At 45.0% G+C, this 27,835-nt stretch overlaps 1 protein-coding gene across 3 annotated transcripts; it reads right to left on the reverse strand.

The window, feature by feature from the left end:
* On the reverse strand, nucleotides 1–27,835 carry LOC115135068 (protein FAM53B-like). 3 transcript variants are annotated; one of them, XM_029669318.2, is made up of 5 exons: nucleotides 27,697–27,835; nucleotides 13,868–14,129; nucleotides 13,228–13,282; nucleotides 10,265–11,121; nucleotides 1–1,572 (listed from the first exon to the last, which is right to left on the reverse strand). In XM_029669318.2, the coding sequence occupies exons 2-5, from the start codon at nucleotides 13,949–13,951 to the stop codon at nucleotides 1,213–1,215; spliced, it is 1,356 nt and encodes a 451-aa protein (XP_029525178.1). In that variant the 5' UTR covers nucleotides 13,952–14,129; nucleotides 27,697–27,835; the 3' UTR covers nucleotides 1–1,212. The 3 variants fall into 3 exon arrangements, with proteins under 3 accessions (XP_029525178.1, XP_029525179.1, XP_029525180.1); XM_029669319.2 differs by having other exon boundaries at nucleotides 27,655–27,835; XM_029669320.2 differs by lacking the exon at nucleotides 27,697–27,835 and adding an exon at nucleotides 14,304–15,655.

The following is a 27,835-nucleotide window of genomic DNA, read 5'->3' on the forward strand; positions in this document are numbered from 1 at the left end:
GGCAGTTTGTGTTTTTATTTCATGTCTATCCTGTTAAAGAAAAGCCTCTTAATTCAGATCCTTCACAAACAGATCATAAAAAATACATTTAGAAAAATATACATTGATATTAGAACTGAAAACTTAAAATTCAGTGTTTATTCAAATATACATTTTGCATATTAGAATCTATTAAACGTCATAAAGGTTTGTTTCGAGTAGGGTATTCTGAGGTGTGAAGACAACACATGTATCTGACCGACCAAATTGCCTGTTATTTCCAAACCCATTAAAAGCTTATTTACATTCAGCGATGGTGTGTGAACACCTTCGGAATTCCAAATTGACCCCTATCCCCTAGGCAATCTGAAACCCTTGGGTAGGTAAGCAATATGGTGAAAACTCCACACCGCCTGTTAGAAGGGAAGGTGAAGAAATGACCATAATACTGGTACCATCTTCCTTTCATATCTACAGGAGTGCCTAGAGTATAGGGGCTAGGGAATAGGGTATAGAGGCTAGGGGCTAACCTGGAATTCAACAGGGAGTGTCCTTCCTGCAGGTATAGTTGAAGAAAAGTGTCAAGGTGATGTCTATGAGAAAAAAAATACTGTTTCTCTCCTCTTCCATTTCATCCCTCTCTCCCGGTCCATCATGTCCCCCCCCCCCCCATTCTGGTAGAGAAAAGCAGAAGTTGTAGCATATTCCTGCTGCAGTTCAGTCCAGGTGTATAGGGGGGTACTCAGGCTAAGAGGAGAGAGGGCTTTTTGGAGGTATTAAAGACTATCCCTCACTTTCCCACTCCTGAGTTAGGCTGCACGTCGCCAAGCGAAAGCCACTGCCTTTAGATTCAGAAAGACAACGAGACAGTTCAAAACAACTGTTTGTCCTGCAAGATCTCAAAGTTCAACCAAAGAAGCCATCTGCCAATTCAACATGCAGCACCTTCTATTGACACTTCCACGTGCTTTGTCCTTCGTTGACATTACACACAATACAACATCCCCCCCACTGCATATACAAACATCCTTATAATGTTCCAAAAACCACTGTCTAAAATCGCTAGGTTCCTCTCTCTGAGGTCATTTCAACCTGCTCAATATCCACCTATCATACATAAGGCATCCTTCTCGTGGTCATGAAATTCCAAATTCTCCGGCAAACCTTCAGAAACATTCCTCAGCCTTCATAAAAGGTTATGACAATCCTTTATCCAAAGGCTTCAGGTTGCATTCAGTTCCTCTCGATCTGGTCGATGTCCAGCTCACCCCCCAGCTGGTAGATGTCCTTCTCTGTCCCATACTCACCCTTCCAGGGGGTGTGTCCCTGCCCCATTCTCTCCCCCCCTCCCCTGCATGGGGACCCGGGCCTGGAGTCCAGGCTACACGCTGAGTCACTGTCCAGCTCCTTATAAGAAGAGTCATCCTCCTCCTCGTCCACTTCCTGTTGAGTCTCAGCACATAGGTCAGACGCACAGGCGAAGTCAGATTCCGATTGGCTCAAGCTCCTGGTGGAGGGCGGGGGCATGTATGAGCGACAGCTGTCCGGACCAGAGAACCCAGGGCAGCTCAAGCTGTGGAACGTCTGGAGTTTCTGTTTGAGAGAAGAGATGTGAGGTAAAGGGAGATATTAGTATAACTTTATAACAAACACAGAAAATATTTATAGTATCGTCGTCTCACTGTTCAATCTTGATTCAGGTCACAAAACCTATGCATGTACACTTCAGAAATGTCATTAAGTCATCTGGAACACAGAGTTGTTGAGAGAAACCTGAGAGCTTGACCTTTATGGCCTGTGGGTGTGTGACTCCTGCTTCACCGATGGAGCTGAGCTCACCCTCCCACTAGGGAGCTAGTTTTGTTAATGTTCTGGTAAGTCACTCAGTCCGAGGAAACAGTGGAATGATGACATGGTGCAATCAGCTGCAAACCACAAAGGTATCCTCTTCCTCCCAACCCCATGGGTATCCCTGTCCTGCTGCACTGAGGGGATGAGGAGCTAAAACACACAACAGACAAAAGTGACAAACTTTCCTGAAGACTTACAATGTTCTATATACGATTTCTCCAATTGTCTGGCTTGACCTAGCTTGGTAAACCTCCTGAACTGCACTGGCCAACTCATACACCCATCATCTAGTTGACCCTTATGAATAATCGTGTGTTGGACAAAGGGGGTTAGGTACGGTTATTGCTATTGAGAGAGAGAGCGAGAGAGAGTGTTTGTGTGTTCCTGGTAAATGGACGTCACAAGCCCTGAGGAAAAAAAAAATGACTCTGGAGCAGCTCTCTGTTTACTCAGGGTGTGATCTCTCCTTTCAGAGACCAGACATGTGTGTACACCAAACACACTGTGCCCAGGCAAGGTATGCAAAGCAGGCTATTTGTGTTACAACGACATGTGTGCTCAAGAGCGAGAGACTGTGCGTTTACTAATGAGCGTGAGAGAGAGAGAGTTTGACCATGTGTTATGTGAAGGGCTGTGCGTGTGGCGGTGTGCACGTGTTTGGTTGTTAACGCCTGACCTTAACCTTGATTAGCACATCCCATGTGGCCCAACACAGGGCTGACTGAGTTTCACTTCTTTGTGTGCCAACTGTCAATGCAAGATACCCCTATGTCTACGCCCATATGTGAACCTGTATCATCAACATAACACATCTATATTCAGACTGGTGTCGGCTACTCTAGGCATTTAAGGACGGTTCATAGACATATTTTTCCATCTGTGTCAGTATACGTACGGAATGTGGTACTGATGCCTTATTGTGTAATGTTTGCTTCCCTAAAAAAAACTTGTCCCCTCATTAAATGACTTTCCCTCCGCCTTCCAATAGAGCCAGACCACAGACATTCCTGCCGTGAAAGGGTTAAGCGTCCCTCTCTCCCAGTAGCAGATGTTGGAGGTGAATAGAGATGTGTTCCTAAAGCCCACGGTTCCTCCAATCCCTCATTCACTTCTTCTGGTTCCAATGAACTGGTAGAGGCTTTTACCAAAAGTTTTTTTCCAAAACGTGCTTGTTATGAGAGAAAGAAATAGAAGCAAAAGCATTTCAATGAATATAAAGTGATACGTTCATATAACTTTAATGTTTACTATCTTTGGACGTCAGCTTTACATTCGGTGGCTAAAACCTGAGCAGGGCTAACATTCAGACATACTCTGGTACACCTACAATATATTATAATACTGTATGTCAGGTGAACACTGGAGGCCAATGCTTCGCTCTAGTTACCTCAAAAAGAAAATACAGACAAGGAAAGGGCATGGATGTAAACACCAGTATTTAATGGCACCGTTGGGCATTTCTGTCACACACTTTTGTGCTGTTGAGGGCCTCACCCGCTTTCTTCGACCCCTGTAGTAACCCCTCCTATAGCCCACTGAGGAGAGAGAAGGGGGAGAAGTGGACGGCAGGAGGAGGGTATTCTCTGCAATATGCTTCCCATTAAATCCTCCTGGGCTACAACCAGGATTTGGGGTAAGGAGCTTTAATACTCTGAAGTTTACCCAGCTTTTTGTTCCTCTAGAGCACCTCCCTCGAGTAACCCCCATATACACACACAGTCCTGTCAGCCCCTCCAGTCCTAGAAGGCGCATAGCATTTTGTTCTAGCTGGATAGTGTAGACAGCTGCTAGTGTGGGAACACACAAACACACACACACAGGGCTAAGAGGTTAAGGAAATATCCCCCTGGATAATGGGGCTGTGAACAAACAGTCAAAACAACACCCTACTAACAAGCTGGCAAAACAACACCCTACTAACAAACAGTCAAAACAACACCCTACTAACAAACAGTCAAAACAACACCCTACTAACAAACAGTCAAAACAACACCCTACTAACAAACAGTCAAAACAACACCCTACTAACAAGCTGGCAAAACAACACCCTACTAACAAGCTGGCAAAACAGTGCTACTCATACAGCTCTTCATCAGAGCGTATTTCCTAGCTCCATAGAAAAAGCATGGTACTGGTACAATAAGCCGCCCCCAGAGAGACAGTGTGTTATGGGGTGGAGAGAGAGAGAGAGAGACCTCCTGGAGCAAACACACACAGGCGGAAAAAGAACAGAACAGGACAGGACAAGGAGAGACAGGACAGGACAAGGTGGGGCACAACAAGGAGGGGAGGGACAGTACAGGAAAGGGAGAGACAGGACAGCACAGTACAGGATAGGGAAGGACATGGCAGGGAGGGACAGGACAGGGAGGGACATGGCAGGGAGGGACAAGACAGCACACGGAGGGAGAGGACTAGGAGGGACAGGACAGCACACAGAGGGAGAGGACATGGAGATGGAGGGAGAGGACAGCACACAGAGGGAGAGGACATGGAGGGAGAGGACAAGGACAGGGAGAGAGAGGACATGGAGGGAGAGGACATGGAGGGAGAGGACAGCACACAGAGGGAGAGGACAGCACACAGAGGGAGAGGACAGCACACAGAGGGAGAGGACACGGAGGGAGAGGACATGGAGGGAGAGGACAGCACACAGAGGGAGAGGACATGGAGGGAGAGGACAGCACACAGAGGGAGAGGACATGGAGGGAGAGGACAGCACACAGAGGGAGAGGACAAGGACAGGGAGGGAGAGGACAAGGACAGGGAGGGAGAGGACAAGGACAGGGAGAGAGAGGACATGGACAGGGAGAGAGAGGACATGGAGGGAGAGGACAGCACACAGAGGGAGAGGACAGGGAGGAACAGGACACAGAGAGGACAGGACAGGGAGGAACAGGACACAGAGAGGACAGGACAGGGAGGAACAGGACACAGAGAGGACAGGACAGGGAGGGAGGGAAGTAGAGCTTAACCCATAACTGGCAGACAGACAGACTATGACTAGTTTAGCAGATATACCTGTGTGTGCATGTGTGTATAGTTTACTGTCACAGCAGGGCCCCACGCCACACCCCGCCACCACACCCACCTACTTAGGTGTTCCCACAACCCCGCAAGGACTGCAGCTCAGCTATGCTCGCCATGCCTATCATTCCAGAAATGGGGGGAGGAGAGAAGGGATAGAGAGCGCCCCCCCTTCATTTTATGAGCCTGAACTCGGGCCAATGAGGAGATATTAATAGGCCACAAGACTGCTCTGCCAGCCATCCGCCAGCCGGGTAGATTTAGGGAGAAATAAATACCCCCCCCTCTCTCTACCCTGCAAGTTCTCTCAGACACACACAAATTCCCCATGGTGGCTGGACCTTAGCCCATTAGCACAACACGCATCCACACAATTCACACCCCATTGCATCAGTATGGCTGAGGGATATACACACACACAACATTACACACCTACTCATTCAAGGGTTTTTCTTTATTTTCACTATTTTCTACATCGTAGAACAATAGTGAAGACATCAATACTATGAAATAATACATATGGAATCATGTAGTAACCAAAATAGTGTTATAAAATATATTTTGATTTGTTTATTTGAGATTCTTCAAAGTAGCCAACCTTTGCCTTAATGGCAGCTTTGCACATCATTATGAAGGATTGTGTGTAGATTACTGAGGATTAAATAAATAAATAATAATAATTAGAATAAGGCTGTAACGTAACAAAATTTGAAAAAATGTCAAAGGGTCTGAATAGTTTCTGAAGGCACAGTTTACAAAAGTGGACACCCCTTCAAATTAGTGGATTCGGCTATTTCAGCCATATCCATTGCTGAAAGGTGTATCAAATCGAGCATACAGCCATGCAATCTCCATAGACAAACATTGGCAGTAGAATGGCCTTACTTTAGAGCTCAGTGACTTATAACGTGGCACCGTCACATGATCTCACCTTTCTAACAAGTCAGTTTGTCAACTTTCTATCCTGCTAGACCTGCCCTGGTCAACTGTAAGTGCTGTTATTGTGAAGTTGAAATGTCTAGGAGCAACAACGGCTCAGCCGCGAAGTGGTAGGCCACAAGCTCACAGAACGGGACCACCGAGTGCTGAAACGCGTAAAAATAATCTGTTCTTGGTTGCAACACTCACTACCGAGTTCCAAACTACCCCTGGAAGCAACATTAGCACAACAACTGTTAGTCGGGAGCTTCATGAAATGGGTTTCCATGGCCGAGCAGCAGCACACAAGCCTAAGATCACCATGCGCAAAGACAAGCATCGGTTGGAGTGGTGTAAAGCTCGCCGCCATTGGACTCTGGAGCAGTGGAAACATTACCTACCAACAGTTTGGGGAAGGCCCTTACTGTTTCAGCATGACAATGCCCCCGTGAACAAAGCGAGTTACAAACAGAAATGGTTTGTCGAAATAGGTGTGGAAGAACTTTACTGGCCTGCACAGAGCCCTGACCTCATCCCCATCAAACACCTTTGGGCTGAATTGGAACGCCGACTGCAAGCAAAGCCTAATCGCCCCAACATCAGTGCCCAACCTCACATATGCTCGTGGCTGAATGGATGTGAATCCCTGCAGCAATGTTCCAACATCTAGTGGAAAGCCTTCCCAGAAGAGTGGCCGTTACAACAGCAAAGGGGGGGACCAACTCCACATGAATGATTTTGGAATGAGATTTTTTTATTTATTTTATTTTACCTTTATTTAACCAGGAAAGTCAGTTAAGAACAAATTCTTATTTTCAATGACGGCCTGGGAACAGTGGGTTAACTGCCTGTTCAGGGGCAGAACGACAGATTTGTACCTTGTCAGCTCAGGGGTTTGAACTTGCAACCTTCCGGTTACTAGTCCAACGCTCTAACCACTAGGCTACCCTGCCGCCCCACTAGGCTACCCTGCCGATGTTCGACGAGCAGGTATCCACATACTTTTGGTCATGTAGTGTATTTCTGATTGTATACAAATGTAAGCAAGGTTTGAAATTATTATGTTTCAGTCAAATATTATATCTGCTTTGGCTTTTCAAGATCAATTTGCGGTCTACAAATGATTTTTAATTATGTTCTGGCCCCCTGACCATCCGCTCAAGAAACAAATAGGCCCACGCCTGAATCTAGTTGATGATCTCTGATCTACAACATGCGCTGGACACATAATACAAACACAGATAAAACAATGAGACAGATATTTCACCGGATGTATAAATGTGAAGCATCCGCTTGGCGTTTCCACTCACTACCAAATATGGTAGTGAGAGGAAGCCCAGTGGCCGGCAGTGGGAGAAGATGGAATGAGATGGATTTTGGCCGACATTCCTGCTCATTTTCTCATCGATGAAACATTTGATCTCAATAAAATGTTCTGTTACCAAAACTAAAATATATGTTACAAACAGAGTTGACTAAGTTTTGTAGACTTTACTCTTTGCCAAAGTAAAAAATAAAAATGCGTCGTTTAGAAGGAGTGAAAAGGCAAATTGAGTTATTGCACATGCTCACGTCACAGAGTAGGCATTCTCTAACGGAAATATGCACATGCATGCTAGAACGAGCCAATAGGATCTCGCCAGCTCGTGCTTGGCTCTGCCCACCTCCGTGCTTGTTCTGCCCACTATGACTCATTTGTTCCCATTTGAAAACGACAGGCGGTGGTCTATCTTCTTTTAGTTATAATTTTTTTTTAATTCATTTGATCCAAAACACAACATGTTCCACCGGCTGAATAACAAACATTTTATTCTCACTGTAGTTCCCTTAGATGTAGTCTTGACAGAGGTCATAAGAGCGCTGGTAGGTCTACATGATGCAACAGCAACACCGTGATCCATTTAACCAATCCATGGTAAACCTAGTCCTGACACCTCGCACCTAGTTTCTCTACACAGAGTGGAGTGGTGTGTGTGTGTGTGTTATTCACTGGGTAAGGCCCAACTCTCATACATGAAGAAGCATTCACTTTTAATGTTCACCATCATACAGTCATGACATATGCATACACACCCACAGTGACTGAAGGTGGATTTGCCCTTTTGAATCACTTTCACGTGTAAAAACAGCCTCATCACATTCTCATGCAATTATGCTCGTTAAAGTCAATCTGAGTTGCTTCCCACACAAACCAAAAGGTCAATAAATATGAACAGAGTGACATAACAAATGAACATCTCAATTAAAAGACAATTCAATGATTCCCCCACCAAACCTACTTGGATTGGAGAGGACAGAATTCCATACAATCAAATCTATTCCATTCATTCTCTCTTAATGTCAGGCAGAACACATTTTGTAACCAGCCTAAAATTTCCCGGCTCAACACTTCCTTTTTACCAACCAACAGTTAACACTCCTCATCTGTCCTCATCCAGAGACCACTACACCTCTCTAGGTCTGTCGTACCCCTTGCCCATAAACCTGCATTACAAATGTTGTCACAAAAATGTGCCTTTCGGGCCTTCATTTGAGGTTTGGCATAAGGTTAGCAGTGTGGTTAAGATTAGGTTTAAACTTGACTTTGGGGCTGTGGTAACTAATGACGACCCAATTAATCAGTACAAAAATAACAACCATGTTCATAGTTTAATACATACAGTACATCTGCAGTGCTGTATACAGACGGTTTCTGTTTGTGTTTCAGTATAGCAGTCAAGCAGAAAACATCTGAAACCTTACCTCTTCGAATAGTACCCCCCCAGCCCTGACTTTGCTGATGTCTACTTTATTCAGGGAAAATGTACTTACTATGACAGTGATATGTGGTTGTCCCACCTAGCTATCTTAAGATGAATGCACTAACTGTAAATCGCTCTGGATAAGAGAGTCTGCTAAAGGGTCATACTCATTACCTTACCTAAACCTTACTATACTCACCAGGACTGAGTTTGACTGAGAGTGACTGAGTTTGGGTGTGCGCATCTGTGACAATGTGTTTGTATATCCATGTGTCAGTAGGCTTTTGTGACCTACAGTATTCTGTGTTGTGAGAGAGTAAATACCGGTAAAGTGGATATCTGGTTTCATGCGTGTGAGGCTTGAAACTACTGATCAAACCCGCACCACACGATCTCATCAGTCCTCCTCACACAATGCTAAAGCGCAGTCGAGCAATCCCAACCCAAAACAAAAACAAGGTTCTAAAAAACACTAGCCTCCATTCGGGTAGTCTCGATGCCAAAAGAAAAGCCTGTGAGCCATTGGAGAGGCGTACTGGGGAATTCCAGAGAGAGGAGGTAACTGGTGTGGATAATGAAAATGCTCTTGGTTTTCCTCTCTTAGCGGCTGGCATGGACATAGGAAACATGCTAGGCTCCATTACTGAACACTTGTTGATTCAACCTTGGCTATACCCTCAGTGTGGCTAGGAACAGTTTCTTCGAGAGGGGGAAGAGAACAGGAAGGGGGGGCAGGGGGTTGAGGTTGGATGCTTTCTAGGACAGATTTAGAGATCTCTAGAGAGGACAGGGGACCTCTGAGCAGGGTTGAGGAGGGCGGAGAGGCACACAGTAATATCAGCTAGCTTCATCAGTGTTTACACTGAGCTAGTCCTGGAGGACCCCTATACGTGTTGTGTTTCAATTCCAAACTGTGCTCTCAGCCTATTCTCAAGGGAGACGCATTGGTCAGAGGGATAGGGCCAAGTGAGCCAGGCAAGTCTTGGGTCATTGAAGACTGCATATAGTGCCGTCTCGACATTAATTGGCTGCGATCAACGTGCAAAATTAAACTGTATCCAGTAGGCTATCCATCCAGTCTATATGGAGCCATCAAGTAGTAATCACAGAGCAGTTCCACGACTTCCTCTGACATTACACAAACAAGCCACCCCCAGGCCAGGCAGAATGTGATCCAGCTAAAAATGTAGGCAGGGAAGTGGACTGTGTGGGTTCAACCTTTGCATCGTGAGCTTATCCAACAGAGTGAATGAAATGATAACCGGAGCCGAGTGTGGTAGAGCATGGCGGTGTGAAGCATGACGGAACACAAGAAATGCTCCTTAGTTAATGCCACTTCCCAAAGGAGAGGCTTGAAAACACTTACCCTCTACGCTACAAACCACTGACCCAGAAAACGTAATACAGCCCGTTTTAATCCCCCACCAGATCACACAGAGAAAGAAGCCTTGAACGTTCCCCATCTCTGAACAGAAGTATTCCTTTGTTAGTCATTTTGTTTGGCCTGATCTAACCTTATGTACTCAGTTTATTAAAGGTGTTAAAGCTGTGTATAGACTTGGATAAAACTTGATCTATTCTTAATCGAGATGAGTAAATAAGGATAAAGCTCTGAAATGTCTGAGTCATTATAACATAATCAAAATCCACTAATATGTTTTGATCTACAGTTGTCTTTCAGTCATTTGGTATTGTCAGACACTCTTGACAGACCATTAGGGTGTGTGTGTGTCTCAGTGGCTACTAACCTGGGTCATCTTAGCCAGGTCCAGGGAGGGCCGTGGTTCCTGTGCATCCTCTGGTCTCCTGCGCTTCATGCCGATCTTTTTATCGTTCAGGACGCAGGGCTGGGACTTGCTCCGGGACAGGCCCCCAGTCCCCCCTGCCCTCTGTCCAGCACGTCTCCCCATCTCTTGGGTGAAGTCCGGGGAGCTGGCCCCCTCCCTGTGATGCTCTGGCAGGCTGATCTGCTCATGGGACAGGGAGAGGGGCCTGAGGGAGTGGTGGTAGTGGTGGTGGGAGGGGGACGTAGGGGAGGCAGTGAACAGGGGGTGAAGGGGCAGGCGCTGGGTGAAGCAGGGCAGCTCCAGAGCCCCGTCTGTGGGGTTGTTGGAGCGTGAGGGTAGGCTGAAACTGGAGCTCCGCTGCATGGCAGGAAAATTACCCCCTGAATAACCTCCACCACCTCCTATACCACCTCCTCCAGAGCAGCGCTGCACACTCCCCCCACTGTGGCACCTCCTCTTCTCCACCGCCGTCCACACTCGCGACACCTGAGGTCTCCATGAAGACCGGCAGCCACCAAACTCTTCAGAGAAGGAGAGTGAGCGGCACTGGCGCTTGCTAGGGGGTGCCGTGGAGGCTGAAGGGGAGTTGGCGAGGGCCAGGGACTGGGTGGCTGCCAGCTTGGCATCGCCAAGGTTAAGGTCTCGAATGAGGCTGGTGATGGCGGTGGCAGGGCCAATCTCGTGGCCCCAGACCAGGCTCCTCCGCTGGCACTCCTCGGGCAGAACATCCCACAGGCTCTCCAGACTGGCGCCGGACTCGCAGGGCGTCCCTCGCTGGATGGCACAGCCTCGGCCAAGGTCCAGCCACCTGTCTGCCTCTGGAACACATGGACACACTTATAAAACATATGAACGAACACTTATACATATAATTTAATTTGACAAAATGTAATCAAAAAGTGGACATATAAATCAGGACAGAACAGATGGAAAGTTATTGTATCAGGGGCCTAAGCTGAAATCATTACTATCATATCATGCTCCTCCTTACTGCGTGTCCCCTCTAACATAAGGCCCCTTATGCCATCTAACAGAGTTGTGAAAAATCCCACTTCATCTCCTCTAGAGGCTAGCTTCATGTGAAACAATAATGAAATGGACAGCAGGGCTGAACTTCCAGGGTGAGGTGCCGTGTGCAGCTTCTTCACGTATGCACGTTAGGATGATCAACCGAGTAAATACCCACATGTACCCCAAAACACACACCTCACTTCAGAAAACAAGACAGTAAGCAGCCTGAGGCCAGAGGGAGAATAGGCCAGCAGTAGCAGCTCTTGGTTAGAGACAATACCGTGTGAAGCGAGTATGGTCACATCGGTAGGAGTTTTAATAGAGAGAGATGAAGCGCATCACTCAAGGTCTAGATGCCCAGTTAAGGTGGAGACAGGATAGTAGAAGAATGGCTAGCTACAGACAGGGGATTGGATCGACCCAGGCTGCACTGCTTGACAGAACACTACCTGCTGGAACAGAGCTGCTAGCTCCTGGATTGGGTAGACCTTTCAGTTGCATAGTGGCTGGCAGGGCAATAGCCTGAGCTTTCTGGTAGTACAGGATTATACAAGCAACCTAGCAGTGTGTCATTAATCAAATCACATTTTGTATTATATAGCATTGCAGTTGTCACAGAACGCTTAGCTAACAAACCCTACGCCTGCTCGTGGCAAGTTAACAGTGGTGTTTGCCCAACACCCCTACCAGTCACAAAACAAACATTCAGGTCAATGCTCTACCACTTGATTGACTGTTGATGGGTTTTTCTCAGACTGAACAAAAACTTCAAAAGGTCCTATGAATGTTGGCAGAGAGGCAGCTAGGTGTCTGGCCATTCCCTTCATTGCTTCTCAACATCTCTTTGCTAAGCACAGCTTATTGCTACCTAACATAATGGTAGCAGCCATCCCAGGGGAAATGTGTCTTAGTCTGACAGCTGGTTTGGTTAGCAGGATAGGCTAGCTAGGCTTATTATTCTGTGAAAGTGGATGGCTTCCTACACCAATGATTGGTTTAAATTCAGATAGAATTTGACAAATGACTATGCCAACATTACTCGTCACAGGCAAAACACCTACCACACTGGTTCTAGCTAACTTTGCCACTACTGAGCTCAAAGCTAACACAGAACTCTATTGATACCCAATTGGCAGCAAGAGGCCCACCCCTGTCCAAACCCATCCCTTCAAATGCTTCTCTCCATTTTTGGTGGGCAGAAGTCTTTGTTTCAGTCCCAAAAAACCACAGCGACAACATGACCTGACAAGAATGTCCAGCATACAAAATAGCAACAGGAGAAAACTAAAACTAAAAAGGTTCACCTAGCCCATGAAAAATGTGTTGAAAAGGGACTGAAATCACACCTGAAGCCATATAATAGTATATATAACACGTCTTGTGATGTCAGCTATAACAGTAGAAACAGCAGTTGTGGGACGTGCATCCCGTTAACCCCTCGCGGGTACATTGAACAGACGACAGGGCGGGGTCCAATGAGACTCTGATTTACAGTGGCGTGTCTTTCAACACGGGCGGAGGGGATAAGGAGTGTGACGTTCACCGAACCAAAAGGGAACCATTGACAAAGGCAAAACAACACTCAGTTACAGTTAAGTCTCAGTGCAGTACACAGCTCTGTGCGACGGCAGGTGCACACCAGACATGAGGGCGAGATGAGACAGGAGGAGGACAGGCAGAAACCGTTATAGGGGAGCTTGTAACGAGGCATCAAGCTGGTGAACAAGACAAAGGAAATGAACACGAGCGAATGGGAACAAATAATGAGACAGTTTTTATGAAAAGGACATGAAAAGCAGATTGTTCAATTCAACCAGTTTCCACAACAGCCCAGGTCAATAAAGCCTAAGAGGAGACAATAAGAAGCATTATGGTGAGGACAGTCTGAGTGAAGGGGAGAGGGATGCACTCACCCACAGTGCCACAGGAGAAGAGGGTAGTCCCTCTGCTCATGGTGTGGCGCTCACGCTGTTGACAGACAGATGGAGGGATAGACCGGGAAAAACAGACAGAGGATATGGCTTAGACTAGGCTCATTTACTCAGACTCCAAACATGTCCGTACATAACTTCAGGCATCGAACACGAAGGAGTGCACACACACACCAGAGAAAATAACAGGCAGGGTGGTGCAGGCTGGCTCATAGAGAAATAGGTCAAAGCAGCAGTCATTAACATTACTAGGAGTCACAGCAATACAGTGTAATGTCAGCATTCAGAACTGCGATGACCCCTTACAGTACACAGTGACGGTTATAAAAGAGGTAAAACTACTCAAATTGGCCCCATTTCAGTTTAAGCCTTTTTACCCAAATTGCTTGATTTGAACACTGAGGTAGAATAATATACAATTTATTTAGAAGGACCAGCGTAGAGGCCATATGAATACAACTTGGTGGCGAGCACCTTGCCAAAAACTACAATAGGCTGTATTGTAGAGAAGCCAATAGAAAGCCCAACTCTCATGTTTCCAAGGCCGGTGGAGAGAGAGGCACCTGTAAGGAACTTGTTACACTACTTCAGTTATAGGTCTAGCTAGCAGAGTTTTACTTACCAGCAGCAAATATTCAGTGTCCTTAGCCCTTACATGATCGCCACCTTTCTTCTTTTCCAGTGTTTTTGAGAAGATGATCACCATGGTAGGGCACAGCTCTGCTCCAGTCCGTTCCAGTGCAGGAGAAGGCCGTGGGAAGCCATCTTAGGTGAGGACAGATGGGGAGAAGGTCTTTTGGGCAGTTTGGACGGGCAGACGACCACCTCTCATCTGCAGAGTGTCCTCGATGGTAGGGGAGCGTCTCTCGCTATTCAGCCAATCCCTGTGCAACAACAGACAGAAAGAGAGAGATTTGGTGAGCACACACACAAATATTACAATCCATAAAAATGTGTTTGCCATTATGGAGCCCGGCATGCGTGGGTGCATATTTGCAAATGGGCACAAATGTGCGTGAGCACGCCATGATTGCAGTACGTGTCATAATGATCTTTACCATCACACCACCACAGTGTGTCCCCAGGCGCAGGGCGAGGAGGAAAGGAGGATTGGTCCTTGTGGGTGTGTCTGTATAGCAGGCAGTAGGGCCCTTAGAGAGACGAGTCTAAACACATACAGTCAGTCCACTGGGCTGGGACACCACAAACACAGTACAGCACAGGCTCACTCTTTACGGAGTCCTCTACTTCGAATCTTTCACTCACAACACCAGGGAGCTAATCCAAAACGTGCAGTTGAATCCCCCCCGACAGACAGAGCTAGGCTATATCAGGAATAGCATGCAAAACAGCTGATTAGAAAGGTCCAGGCCTTATTCTCTAATCAACAGCCTACTAATGACAGCTTGCAGTTTCTACTGTGGGCCAACGGACACAGCTACCAGTCTCCAGAGCTCCTCAACTAACACCATGACTGTTCTGGGTTCTCCATAAGATATGGTTCAATGAAGTAGGAGGAGAGTGAGCATGTAAGGGATGAGGATAGAAAAAGGATGGGTCAGTTGGAGAGGAGAGAATGTACTGGATGTTAAGGTTGCATTAATATACTATATGACAAAGAAAGGGGTACTGTGCTTGCCAACTGTGGGAAACAAAGGAGTTGAAATAATGAGGGCATCAGCCCCATGCGGGCTGTCCTCCACCCAATCCTCCACCCACAAGGGAAAAAGAGACTAGGAACATTTCCCATCCTCATGTCCTCTGCTCTCCTCTCCTCTCTGGTCTCATGACAGCATTGAGCCAGCTAAACCCTCCCCTAACCCAGACAACGCTGGGCCAATTGTGAACCGCCCTATGGGACTCCCGGTTGGTTGTGACACAGCCTGGGATTGAACCCAGGTTTCTAGTGACGCCTCAAACACTGCGATGAAGTGCCTTTGACCGCTGCACCACTCGGGAGGCCAATGTCTGAAGTTGAGGAAGTGTGCAATTGGCATGTTGACTGCAGGAATGTCCACCAGAGATATTGCCAGATAATTGAATGTTCATTTTCTAACATAAGCCGCCTCCCAACACATTTTCGAGAATTTGGCAGTATGTTCAACGAGCCTCACAGCAGCAGGCCATGTGTAACCACGCCAGCCCAGGACCTCCACATCCGGATTCTTCACCTGCGGGATCATCAGAGACCAGCCACCCGGACAGCCGATGAAACTGTGCTCGTCATCCTCACCAGGGTCTTGACCTGACTGCAGTTCGGCGTCGTAACTGACTTCAGTGGGCAAATGCTCACCTTCGATGGCCACTGGCACGCTGGAGAAGTGTGCTCTTCCCGGTTTCAACTGTACCGGGCAGATGACAGACAGCGTGTATGGCGTTGGGGGCGAGCGGTTTGCTGATGGCGGTGGGGTTATGGTACGGGCAGGCATAAAACTACAGACAACAAACACAATTGCATTTAATGCACGGAGATACCGTGACGAGATCCTGAGGCCCATTGTCGTGCCATTCACCTGCCACCATTACTTCATATTTCAGCATGATAATGCTGCGCCCAAGGATTTGTACACAATTCCTGGAAGCTGAAAATGTCCTAGTTCTTCCATGGCCTTCATACTCACCAGACGTGTACAACAGAGTGTTGCAGTTCCCGCCGACATCCAGCCACAATCAACAGCCTGATCAACTCTATACAAAGGAGATGTGTCGCACTGCATGAGGCAAATGGTGATCACACCAGATACTGACTGGTTTTCTGATCCACGCCCCTACCTTTTTTTTTAAAGATATCTGTCACTACCAGATGCATATCTGTATTCCCAGGCATGTGAAATCCATAGAAATGGGCATAATGAATTTCCTTATATGAATTGTAACTCAGTCAAATCTGTGAAATTATTGCATTTATATTTTAGATCAGTGTATTTTAAAAAGATGAGATGTTGAGGATTATTATAAATACAACTATGATGTCATACAGATAAGCCAAACACCTGTGAGTCCAAATGTGCACTTAACATTTCCAAATCATATAGTGTCACCGTTTATGATCGCTATATTTGGTGTACAGCTACAAGAAAACATGATGTTATACCCTGGGTCACTCAAGTTTCTCAAGAATGAGCCTGTTTGTTTATTGTGAGGAAAAGTCACTGTGGCACACACACCTGACTCCTTTCTATATACAACCCGTTTCTCTGAATTGCCTTGCTCAAGTCGAACACTCTAAGATCGTATTTTAGAACTTAGTTAGGCCTCTTGGCATAGGAATACGAACCCAGATTGCGATTTATATTGGATATTGGACATTGGATTGCTTAAACTACTGTAATGGTGGTATGGCGGGGACGCAAGGTTGTGTTCCGAACTAAACAACTACAAGTGTGCTTGCCCTGGTTCCTATCCCAGTACCTTGGGGCGGCAGGGTAGCCTAGTGGTTAGAGCGTTGGAAGGTTGCAAGTTCAAACCCACGAGCTGACAAGGTACAAATCTGCCGTTCTGCCCCTGAACAGGCAGTTAACCCACTTGAAAATAAGAATTTGTTCTTAACTGACTTGCCTAGTTAAATAAAGGTCAAAAAAAAAAAAAAGTTGAAGTCTCTTCTTTGAGTCATAAAAGTGCATTGAAATTGCTTAGGAACTGTGGCCACATAGAGATACCAGTTAGTCCTTTCATTTAAACCTACCCCACATATTCCAGGAAGAGTCTTATCATGTTATCCAGAGTATTTTCAGATTTTGTTATCAAAAAATGTGGCGAAAAGTACAGTAGATGTACTCGTAACGGTTTCTACTGCTCCTACAGTTTTGCTTCGGTACTGCAGTTTAACAGACCCCCATCCCAGAAATACAATTTCAATAGACGGCCACATAGAGAAGTCAGATTAGAAAATTCCTAATAAAACACTTTAGTCATCACCTTTGTGCAAAAAACATCCATTGAATTATAAAAATTATTGTTGCTGAGGCCTATTATTGTTCCATCACTTTTTCCAAGATATTACAATTTTAGCAACCAGAAAATGCTCCTCCATTTCCTGGTTGCTAAACTTCTAATAATTTGCCTAATTTAAGTTTGTGGTAAAACAAGACTCCATTGTGTAGAGAATCATTGTACCATCTAAACCACTGTGAAATCTCTTTTACATAAACAAAAATATTGTATTTTCAGCCGTTTGAAGCTTTCGTACAAAACCGAAAGTACAAGACACAAAAACAAAACTTAAGAACTGGAAGCATAGAAATAGTGCACATAAAAGAGACCATTTCTTAGACTTCCTTTCAATGAAAATGACAGATCTATAACTTTTTTACACATTTCTATGTGAATTTGGTCGGGTCGCCCAAAAAGTTACATATTGCAGCTTTAACCTTTAATATTCAGCCAATGTCTGCCATGTTTTTGGATGATGTGATGACGTTATCGCTACTCGCCCTGCTTCCTGTGCACGCGTGAATGGGCCCTGTAAGGTTTTGTGGCACAGTGTTTGGTGTCCATCACTGATTGGATGTAGTTACTGCACAGGAGAGTTATCACTCTCTAGTTAACACTGGGTCAGCCCTTTCTCATGTTGAGGTCATAAAGCAAGGCTGGAGAGGTCACGGCATACCAAGCTGCCCTCCGGCCATCCCCCCAGCACCCATTGGCTGGACACTTTGTCCAAAAACGACACCCCATCATGCAACAGGAGCTCGGTGAGAACACAAACAAAGCAGCTCTCATTCATTAAACGTTTTACTTGACATCGTCTGACTTGATGTGCGGTAAAACGGCAGTTGATTTTGGCCTTCAAGTTGATTCTACACAAATAAAGGCTTTATCTCTATGAGGACTTTGAAAGGCCATTCACTTCTTTATCTCTGAAAGAAGAGCAGTGACCATGACAACCCAGTCCTGTAACAAATGGGGAAAAAAACAACAGAGAGAAGAAACACCTTTCTTGAGAAAGAGTTTCCAGAGAAACACACCTTTCTTGAGCGAGGTTTCCAGGGCACTGACATGTAAACCCCCCACCCCACACACACACCGGAGTGCAAAATGTGTTGGCATTTTAAATTACCGACACATACACAAATAACACTTCCCCTGTGCTCACAAGTCAGCACTCTGTTGCAGGGTGTTGGTGAGCAGCAGCAACCACCTCATTAGCTAACATTTGATAAGAAAAACCGCCAAAGGAAATCCACAAAGCCTTGTCAAAGCTATAATCAGTCTCTCACACACAGATACTGTAGCTGGTGCTACACACACACACACACACACACACACTGACCCTCAATCAGAAAAGGAGGAACACAGTCAACTTGTGCAATATCCCATCTTGCTTTCACATCCACTTTTATTGTCCACACAGTAAACATCAAGATGTCGTCAACACATCCATCCAGATGTGCCAATGTTTTTTTTTCAAACTACTGCAACATCTCTCTGCGTTTCCTCACTACAGGACATTGCTGCTGATTGATCTGTACAATTCCTAGTCTACAAGGGCAAGCATGCTACAGTATGGATGTGTAACATATGCTGCATTACACGGACATGTGCTCTTGTGGAAAAAGGCCAACCTCTGACCTGGATGTTAGAAACCAGGACAGTCATATCTAGACAGTACATCACTTCCTTATCAGTGGAGTACATTAGTTCAAGCTTGAGAGATGGACTTCAGACACCGCAATGCCTGTTCCTGTCCAGTGATGCTATGCTTGTCAAAGCTGATTTAGCATCACTTCTTCTTCTTCTTAAATTATCACTAATCTATAGAACAAGACTGAACCGGGTGGGTCCAAGTGTGAGGTAATAAAGGAGGTACAGACCAGAGGCCCCCTTCTGGAAAAGCCTTTGCATTCCAGGGCTCTTCACACATCAGGTACCCTACTAATTACCTCCGCTCTCATCCCCTCACCCCTCTCTCCCTCAGCATGTGGTTTCTCCCATTACCCCTGACAGGCTGCTCTATGCACATTAACCAGACCCTAATCCACCAGGGATATGTTATATGAGAGCCTCCAGACCAGAACATGATGGTTAATCCCACGCTCAGGGCTCCATCACAGCTAAGGGGGCCACTCCTACGGTGTTTAAATAGGTGACGTTATAAAGAAAGTCACTTCCAACCCCATAATCACACGTCCCGGGTACCACTCCTCTCCAAGACAGTTACATAACACTGCAGGTCTCGTTTTGTGGGAGCTAGGGGACAAATGGTGTGGGTGTGTTTGGTGTGGAAGGTGATGTTATGACAAAAATATCATTATTTTGACGGTATGGCGATATTTTATGTTTCTGAATAATAATAGTTCTAAATATGTTTTATGAGTAGTGCATTACTCTAGACTGGCAACAATTAATTCTAAAGGGATAGTTTTATACTCAACCAAATTAGGGCAAAACTGACAGTAAAGTAGTCCAATTTCATACCGGTATACTGCTTATTCACAATATATTTCCCAGCCCTAAAATGATGGGAAATTATGGGAATTCCATTGAGTCATGACATGCTCACCTTTCTCATGAATGAGTGTATGACTTATTCAACCAAACATCCATCTGCTACTTGCTTGGTAAGGGTCTCGATGACTTTGTGTGTGTTCGTGTGCATGCTTGGAACGAGGGTAAGTGGGTTACGGGCCTTGCACAGACAGACTTTTCACTTAGTCGGCTCAGGGATTCAAATCAGCAACCTCTCAGTTACTGGCTCAACGCTCTTAATCGCTAGGCTACCTGCTGAGCATCATCACAGCAAAATCTCTGTGGAACATAATAGATGGATTAGACTACGTGTTATTCTTTCCATACAATACTTTCATACTAATATAATGGCAGATGATCACCTTCAGCTCTTTTATCATCTTAATGTAAACGTGTGAGAATTGGTTTTTCAGCAGAATGCGTTGATCTTTCTGTACTCGGTCTTACCTCCGCCAGGCTGGCTGTCTTGCGTGCGTGTGTGTTACTAACAACCTGTAGGTGTCTACTACACAAATCTACAGGTGTGTCTCCTCATGACGCAGGGCCATCAGTCACGTATTGATCCTGCAAAATGATATATCAGAGATGATTGCTAAGTATTTCACAGTAGAGTGTAAGCACTGTCATAAAAGTTCCTACGTTCACATAGTGTAAACGATGAAGGTGTGGGGAAAAGGGATTGCCAAAACACACCGACACTAATTTCGCTACCATTATGACCAAATGGAAGAAACATGATTTCGCTCAGCTCATTAAACCTCAATTGTGAGAGGCGAAAGATCTTGGCAAAGAAACTGTGGCAAATACTGTGAAGTGCAGGCCACTGCTTCAGAACTAGAATGGAAAACAGGATCTGCTTGCTAATAATTTTATTTAGACTGTCTACGCCATAAAACATTTTTTAGGGGTGTATAATTGACGGATTACACTCTAGACAGCATCAACAGAAAGTCTATCCAAACCTTGAGTGATTCAGACAGGAAATATGCAGTGTCGTTCAGAAAAGCAGGGAGAAAGGAGAAAGGATAAACAGAAGAATGACTCCTTTGTCATTCATAACAGACGTCTTATGATAGTGAATGACACAAAAAAAAACATGAGGTCACTTCAGTTGTCAGAAGGGAATTCAGGGTGAATGTCCATCAGTGGTGGTTGTCCATCTCACCATAAGGCTTCTTATCAGGCCTCTCACCAATCAGTGGTAATTAAGAAAATGAAAGGAAGTCATTTCAGACTAGTGGTGGGACACACTGATGTGGTGGTGGGACACACTGATGTGGTGGTGGGACACACGGATGTGGTGGTGGGACACACGGATGTGGTGGTGGGACACACGGATGTGGTGGGACACGGATGTGGTGGTGGGACACACGGATGTGGTGGTGGGACACACGGATGTGGTGGTGGGACACACGGATGTGGTGGTGGGACACACTGATGTGGTGGTGGGACACACTGATGGTGCAATGTGTCACAGGGCTTGTCTTCCCTTCCCAGAATGCTTTTAATCTGAAAGCAGATCTAGTCATTGGCAGGGGGTTGGGGAAGGTTGCTCTGGTGTATGCCAGAATGCCTCCTTTCTTCTCAGCAGTCCATCTTAGACTCTGTGGGCGTTCGAGACGTAACATTTACAAAACGCATCATGTAAATGAGATGTACACACAGAAACGTGGGGGAGACCGTGGAACATTACTTTTTGTTTTGAACTCAGCTCACAGCTTTTGACGCTGTGGGCGAAGCAGAGCAGTTATGACTGAAGGTCACACAGAAAGAGAGAATGGGCTGTCGTTAAAATCAAATGTGTGCAACACAGAGGCACAGACTGGCATGGCTAACAATCCTTCTTTCTGGAGGCTTTGCATAACGCCTCGGGCCAGGAAACCACAGAAAGAAAGAGGGGAGAGAGCAAAGGAGAGAGATAAAGTGAGAGGGCGACAGAGAGAGAGGGAGAGTATGGTCCAGTGCCTCGCAGACAGGAACGCAGCTGCCCACTCAGAGAATGAAGCCTTAATAGGGACTCGCGCACACAAAAGCCTTGCAAATGTGTGCGTCTTAAGCACACACAGGAGCACAGAGTGATCCCCTTTAAAAACCAACTCTGCTTAATTATCTCCATAAATTACTGCAGCTATCCCATGTCCAAAACAAGTCCCTCTTGTCTGCCTACCGCCTGCCTAGCTATCTGAGACAACCCTGTTCGACTTGACTGTCTTTCACATGTAGATTCCAGCATTTCAGATTTTACTGTGCTAAAAATAAGAAATTGAAGCAAGTAAAGCCATTTTTTAACACGGCATTGGATAGTTTGGGAGATCGTGATTGTCATGCAAATCTACTTTGGCAGAAACATAGGCAGAGATTCCTTGAATGAGGCCTATAGTCTGGAAGACTGTAAACACAGTTGTACTATACCATGCAAGTGCATACAAAATAAGACATAGCACCGTTGTTTGATATCAACAGATTGTCTGGAAAGGTTTGAGGAAGATATGTTCTTCAATCTTTGTGACACTAAACAATGCTGCGTATAAAAAGCAAGACGAAGCTTAGGCCATGTCTAGACTTGACAGTTCATGCAGCTTTTGCATCCTGATACCAGAGTTCCGATCATGGAATTCCGAACACGTCGTGCATCTACATGTACAGTTGAAGTCGGAAGTTTACATACACTTAGGTTGGTGTCATTAAAACTCCTTTTTCAATCACTCCACAAATTTTGTGTTAACAAACGATAGTTTTGGCAAGTCGGTTAGGACATCTACTTTGTGCATGACACAAGTCATTTTTCCAACAATTGTTTAGACAGATTATTTCATTGTATCGCAATTCCAATGGTTCAGAGGTTGACTGTGCCTTTAAAATTCCAGAAAATGATGTATTGGCTTTAGAAGCTTCTGATAGGCCAATTGACATCCTTTGAGTCAATTGGAGGTGTACCTGTGGATGTATTTCAAGGCCTACCTTAAACTCAGTGCCTCTTTGCTTGACATCATGGGAAAATAAAAAAAAATCAGTGAAGACCTCAGAAAAAAAATTGGAGACCTCCACAAGTCTGGTTCATCCTTGGGAGAAATTTCCAAACGCCTGAAGGTACCACGTTCATCTGTACAAACAATAGTACACAAGTATAAACACCACGGACCATCTCCTAGAGATGAATGTACTTTGGTGAGAAGGAGTGCAAATCAATCCCAGAACAACAGCAAAGAACCTTGTGAAAATGCTGAAGGAAACAGGTACAGAAGTATCTATATCCACAGTAAAACAAGTCCTATACCGACATAACCTGAAAGGCAGCTCAACCAGGAAGAAGCCACTGCTCCAAAACCTCCATAAAAAAAGCCAGACTACAGTTTGCAACTGCACATGGAGACAAATATCATACTTTTTGGAAAAATGTCCTCTGGTCTGATGAAACAAAAATAGAACTGTTTGGCCATAATAACCATTGTTATGTTTGAAGGAAAAAGGGGGAGGCTTGCAAGCCGAAGAACACCATCCCAACAGTGAAACACAGGGGTGGCAGCATCATGTTGTGGGGGTGCTTTGCTGCAGGAGGGACTGGTGCACTTCACAAAATAGATGGCATCATTAGGGGGGGGGGGAATTATGTGGATATATTGAAGCAACCTCTCAATACATCAGTCAGGAAGTTAAGGCTTGGTCACAAATGGGTTTTCCAAATGGACAATAACCCCAAGCATACTTCCAAAGTTGTGGCAAAATGGCATAAGGACAACAAAGTCAAGGTATTGGAGTGGCCATCACAAAGCCCTGACATCAATCCTATAGAAAATTTGTGGGCAGAACTGAAAAAGCATGTACGAGCATGGAGGCCTACAAACCTGTCTCAGTCACACCAGCTCTGTCAGGAGGAATGGGACAAAATTCACCCAACTTATTGTGGGAAGCTTGTGGAAGGCTACCCGAAACGTTTGATCCAAGTTCAACAATTTAAAGGCAATGCTACCAAATACTAATTGAGTATGTAAACTTCTGACACACTGGGAATGTGATGAAAGAAATAAAAGCTGAAATAAATAATTCCCTCTACTATTATTCTGACATATCACATTCTTAAAATAAAGTGGTGATCCTACCTGAACTAAAACAGGAACTTTTTACCAGGATTAAATGTCAGGAATTGTGGAAAACTGAGTTTAAATGTATTTGGCTAAGGTGTATGTAAACTTCCGACTTCAACTGTACATGTGTCCACCCTACCCACACTCTCTGTTCCCGCGCTATATTCAAATACCAGTACGCATTCTACAAGTGGAGGAATAGTCTAAATATGATAACACAACAGAAGCTGATGAAAATAGCTAACTACTGTAGTGAAGTAGCCAGCTAACCTCTGTAGCTAGCCAGCAAGCTAGCAAGCAATGCTAAAGGGATTGCAAACTAGTTAGCATAACTCTAGACGAACAAAAAAAGCTTTTCTAAATATTAGCTAGCTGGCTAGCATTTGAGGCCAGCAAACATGTTCTCCACATACTAGGAATGCGTTTCCCCCAACGTTATAATGAAAAGATGCCTGTCTGTCCCAAAACACAAGTATTCTGGAGATATGTGAGAGGAGTGCTTTCGGTAGCCTGATTGTGTCCAGACTGTGGAGAAATCGGCACACAATGCCTCCCTGACCATATCCTGAAGTGATTAGCCGGATCTGAACACAATCAAACCACAAAGCGACTTGTGTGTCTAGACCAGTCTTTTTAATGCAAGATTCGTATTCTGACAGCATATCACATGTAAGTGTCAAGTGTAGACACAGGCTTAGTCATCATAACTGTATTTCCCACCATAGCTGAGAAGTATGAACCAACACACAAACAAAACTGTTCTTTCCTCAACAAACAGCCCTTAGACTGTCTCAGACACACACAGGCCTGGTGGTCCACCCCTATCAACATCCCCTTTGCAATTAGATACTAGAGCTGATCCAATCTCAGCCTGACTTTCCACCTAGTTTGCCAGTGGAACTGAGATTCGTTTTCAAGTGAATGAGTGAATTCACATGCAAGCAAGAAACGAAAGGTCAACTCTACTGTATGTACATTCACTAAAATTACACTTTAGTTCATTTGCCAATAACCACCTCAGTAAAGAGAGAACAGGGGTGTATAACCCCACATAGGCTTACCTCATACACAGACAAGTACACTGTAAGCATTCCATGGAATTTCAGGCCTTCCTGGTACAAAACCAGTCCTGTCTGGTATTTAGTTCATGAAGTAAAGATCAACCATCTCTCCCACAACATAACAAGAGGGTAAAAAACACATACTCTAACAATAACTTCCCTAGTCCCAAATGAAACGACCCTGGCAAACCCATAGTCAAAGTGTTCCATTGTCAGTGGTACTTTAATCAGTGTAGGCCTACCCAAACATTCTGTAGTCACGCAATTACATTACACACTCCAACGATGGTCCAAAACAGGACTCCAAAAACAATGCAATCTAACAGTACAGCATTTCCCTGCCAGCTCCTGAATCTCAACACTTTGTTTCGTTAAGAGAGCGTAGGGGCGGTTTGGTTGTCTGAGCTCCTTGAAACTGAATTATACCATTCAGAACACCTTCAAAGTTGCATATAAAGTAGTTTGTTCACAAGTCTACGTGTTTCATTCCACTCAGCAACACAAACAAAGAACAAAGTGACTCATATCGAGACATCCCAGCTGCGAACCCTCCTCTGCAAAACCACAAACGAGAAGGATGATGTTAATTACACAACTCAATTACAATAAAAGGCTGAAATATGTTGATGAGTGTGAAGTCTTGTGAAAAGCATGAGCTGGCGCACATTCAAAAAAGTTAGTAGAGGTGCTGACTAACGGCGAGTAAACTGTAGGCTATAAAAAAAAAGAGAGAATCGGACACTCTATATACAAGCTCCCAGTAATTTATTAGGTATACCATGAACATTTCGGCATCACAGTGCCTTCTCATGTGCCATCACACGAGGGGCTCCCGAGTGGTGCAGCAGTCTAAGGCAGCGCTTGAGGCATCACTACAGACACCCGGGTTCAAATCCAGGCTGTATTCCAACCAGCTGTGATTGGGAGTCCCATAGGCTGGTGCACAATTTGGCCAGTGTAGGCGGTCATTGTAAATAACAATTTGTTCTTAACTGACTTGTTTAAAAATCACAGTGATGCTGAAACATTGGTTTACCCAATAAATTACCGACAGCTTATATATAGTGTGCAACTCTATTATTCATTTTTAGAGCCTAGAGTCTGAAGTCTTGCCCAGTGTGTTTGTGTGTGTGGCCTTACGGAAAACCCACATGAATTTCACATGAAGTGTTCCAAAAACACGTGATCACATCCCACTGGGCACCAACGTATATTCCACATTGGTTCAATGTAATTTCATTGAAATGACATGAAAACAACATTGGTTCAACCAGTGTGTTTCCAGTGGCATGTGATCTTATGTGAAGTTAATGTGATCATGTTTTTACGTGTAGTTCCATGTTAAGTGTTCCCAAAACACTTGCTTACATGTGCAATTTCACTTGAAATCATGTGATTTCACATGTGAAATCATGTGGTTTTTCTGTAAGGTTGTGTGTGTGTGTGTGTGTGTGTGACTCATGAAACACCTCAAATGACTATCAATCTTTTCACAGGTTGCGGTGCTGAGGAGGGTGTCAATAAAATGAGTTAAGAAAGCCACACTTCCCTCCAACTGGCAGTTATTGAAACAGACCAGTGTTACAGGTACACAACATGACTTAAAAGTGGGACAACTTACAAACCCCAAAGTGCCTACAACAATAATAATAACAACATATCTAGACACATGATCTCTACAATTCCCAATCTGGATATTTGAGGGTATGCAGGTGTAAAGGATGGGCTACTGCACACTGTTTGCTAAGAGAGTACCTCCTGATTCGGGTCACACCAGGCTTGAACCCAGGCCTTGCCACCCTCGTAAAGCATCTTACCAGTCAGCACCACACTAAAAGCTAGAAGTCACACTCAAGGCTGAGAAGTAAGTTTCACACATCCCCATTTGCTATATTCCCCCCTCAAATGTACTCAAAAGCTGCCCCAGCATTGAGCTGAGCACAACTGTATATCTGGGTCAAGGCACCATTGTAAAGATCATCATGGCTTGATTAGCAAGTATCACTTGCTCCTGATTTGGCTCACACCAAGGCTCAAACCCAGGACTGCTGCCTTGCTAGCACATGCGACTACCCTCCTGAAACTGTCTTAACAGTTAGCACCACACGAATAGGTAGCAGTCAGCTGCAAGTGGCAACACTTAAGGCTGAGAAGTAAGTTTCACACATCCCCATGTGCTATACAGGCATGGTGAGAGCTGCGGAGAAAAACAAGTAGTACTACACAAGGTTGGAGGGGGGTTCAGTTGAACCGGGTTACAGAGCTGGAGCATTGAATACAGGAAGGCTTTGTCCCAGTTGCCCAAGCACTGCGCACAACGCAAATGATCTCTCAATCAACTCCTTTCTATTCTCTTATTTGACTATGCGCTATTCTCCTACAGTGGAAACATGCGCAACCGGCAGCTAGAAAGCAAGCAAGTTTACGCAGCATCGCAACACGGTATTTAACTTGTTCCTCAATTACATTGTGCAGTAGCTTATTTTAAGATACATAAAACACGATAATCATTTGTGTTGGGGTTACAGCCTTTCAATATCGTCCCTGAAAACACAATTTCCCAAGCACTTTGTTTCCTGCTATTATGATAGCATGGATCACAAGCAAGCAACACTTCCCAGTTTATATTGTTGACAACATTTAACTTTCTCTAGACATAAGAAAGAAGCTTATATGCTTATTTCAACTTCTTGCAATGGAAAAAAGCTCAAGCAAACTTCAGCAATCAACAAACTACTTTGGGCAACAAAGACACCCCAAAAAAGGATTAGCATTCATTCTCAAGAGTGGCCTACCAATTCAAAGAAAATATGATGTCGGGATGGATGGCTTACTACCTGGCCAGCTGAGTCTGTCGAAGTTAAGTCATCTTCGATTTCCGCAACAAAGGACCAGAAAAGTGTGTGGATCCTCATGCGCACTACTGCCTCCACAGCGGCGATGGCAGTGTGGGACTGAGAAACCGCCTGAAACCCC

This window comes from Oncorhynchus nerka, linkage group LG10 (assembly GCF_034236695.1).
Source record: "Oncorhynchus nerka isolate Pitt River linkage group LG10, Oner_Uvic_2.0, whole genome shotgun sequence".
Lineage (NCBI taxonomy): Eukaryota > Metazoa > Chordata > Actinopteri > Salmoniformes > Salmonidae > Oncorhynchus > Oncorhynchus nerka.

Bases quoted from the DNA above. Each gene is read 5' to 3' on its own strand.
- LOC115135068 (XM_029669318.2), bottom strand. From the start codon at position 13,951: ATGGTGATCATCTTCTCAAAAACACTGGAAAAGAAGAAAGGTGGCGAT. The intron at 11,122-13,227 runs GTGAGTGCATCC...CATGTGTTCCAG, and splicing joins CTTCTCCTGTGGCACTGTGG to AGGCAGACAGGTGGCTGGAC. The intron at 1,573-10,264 runs GTTAGTAGCCAC...TCTCTCAAACAG, and splicing joins ACCTGGCTAAGATGACCCAG to AAACTCCAGACGTTCCACAG.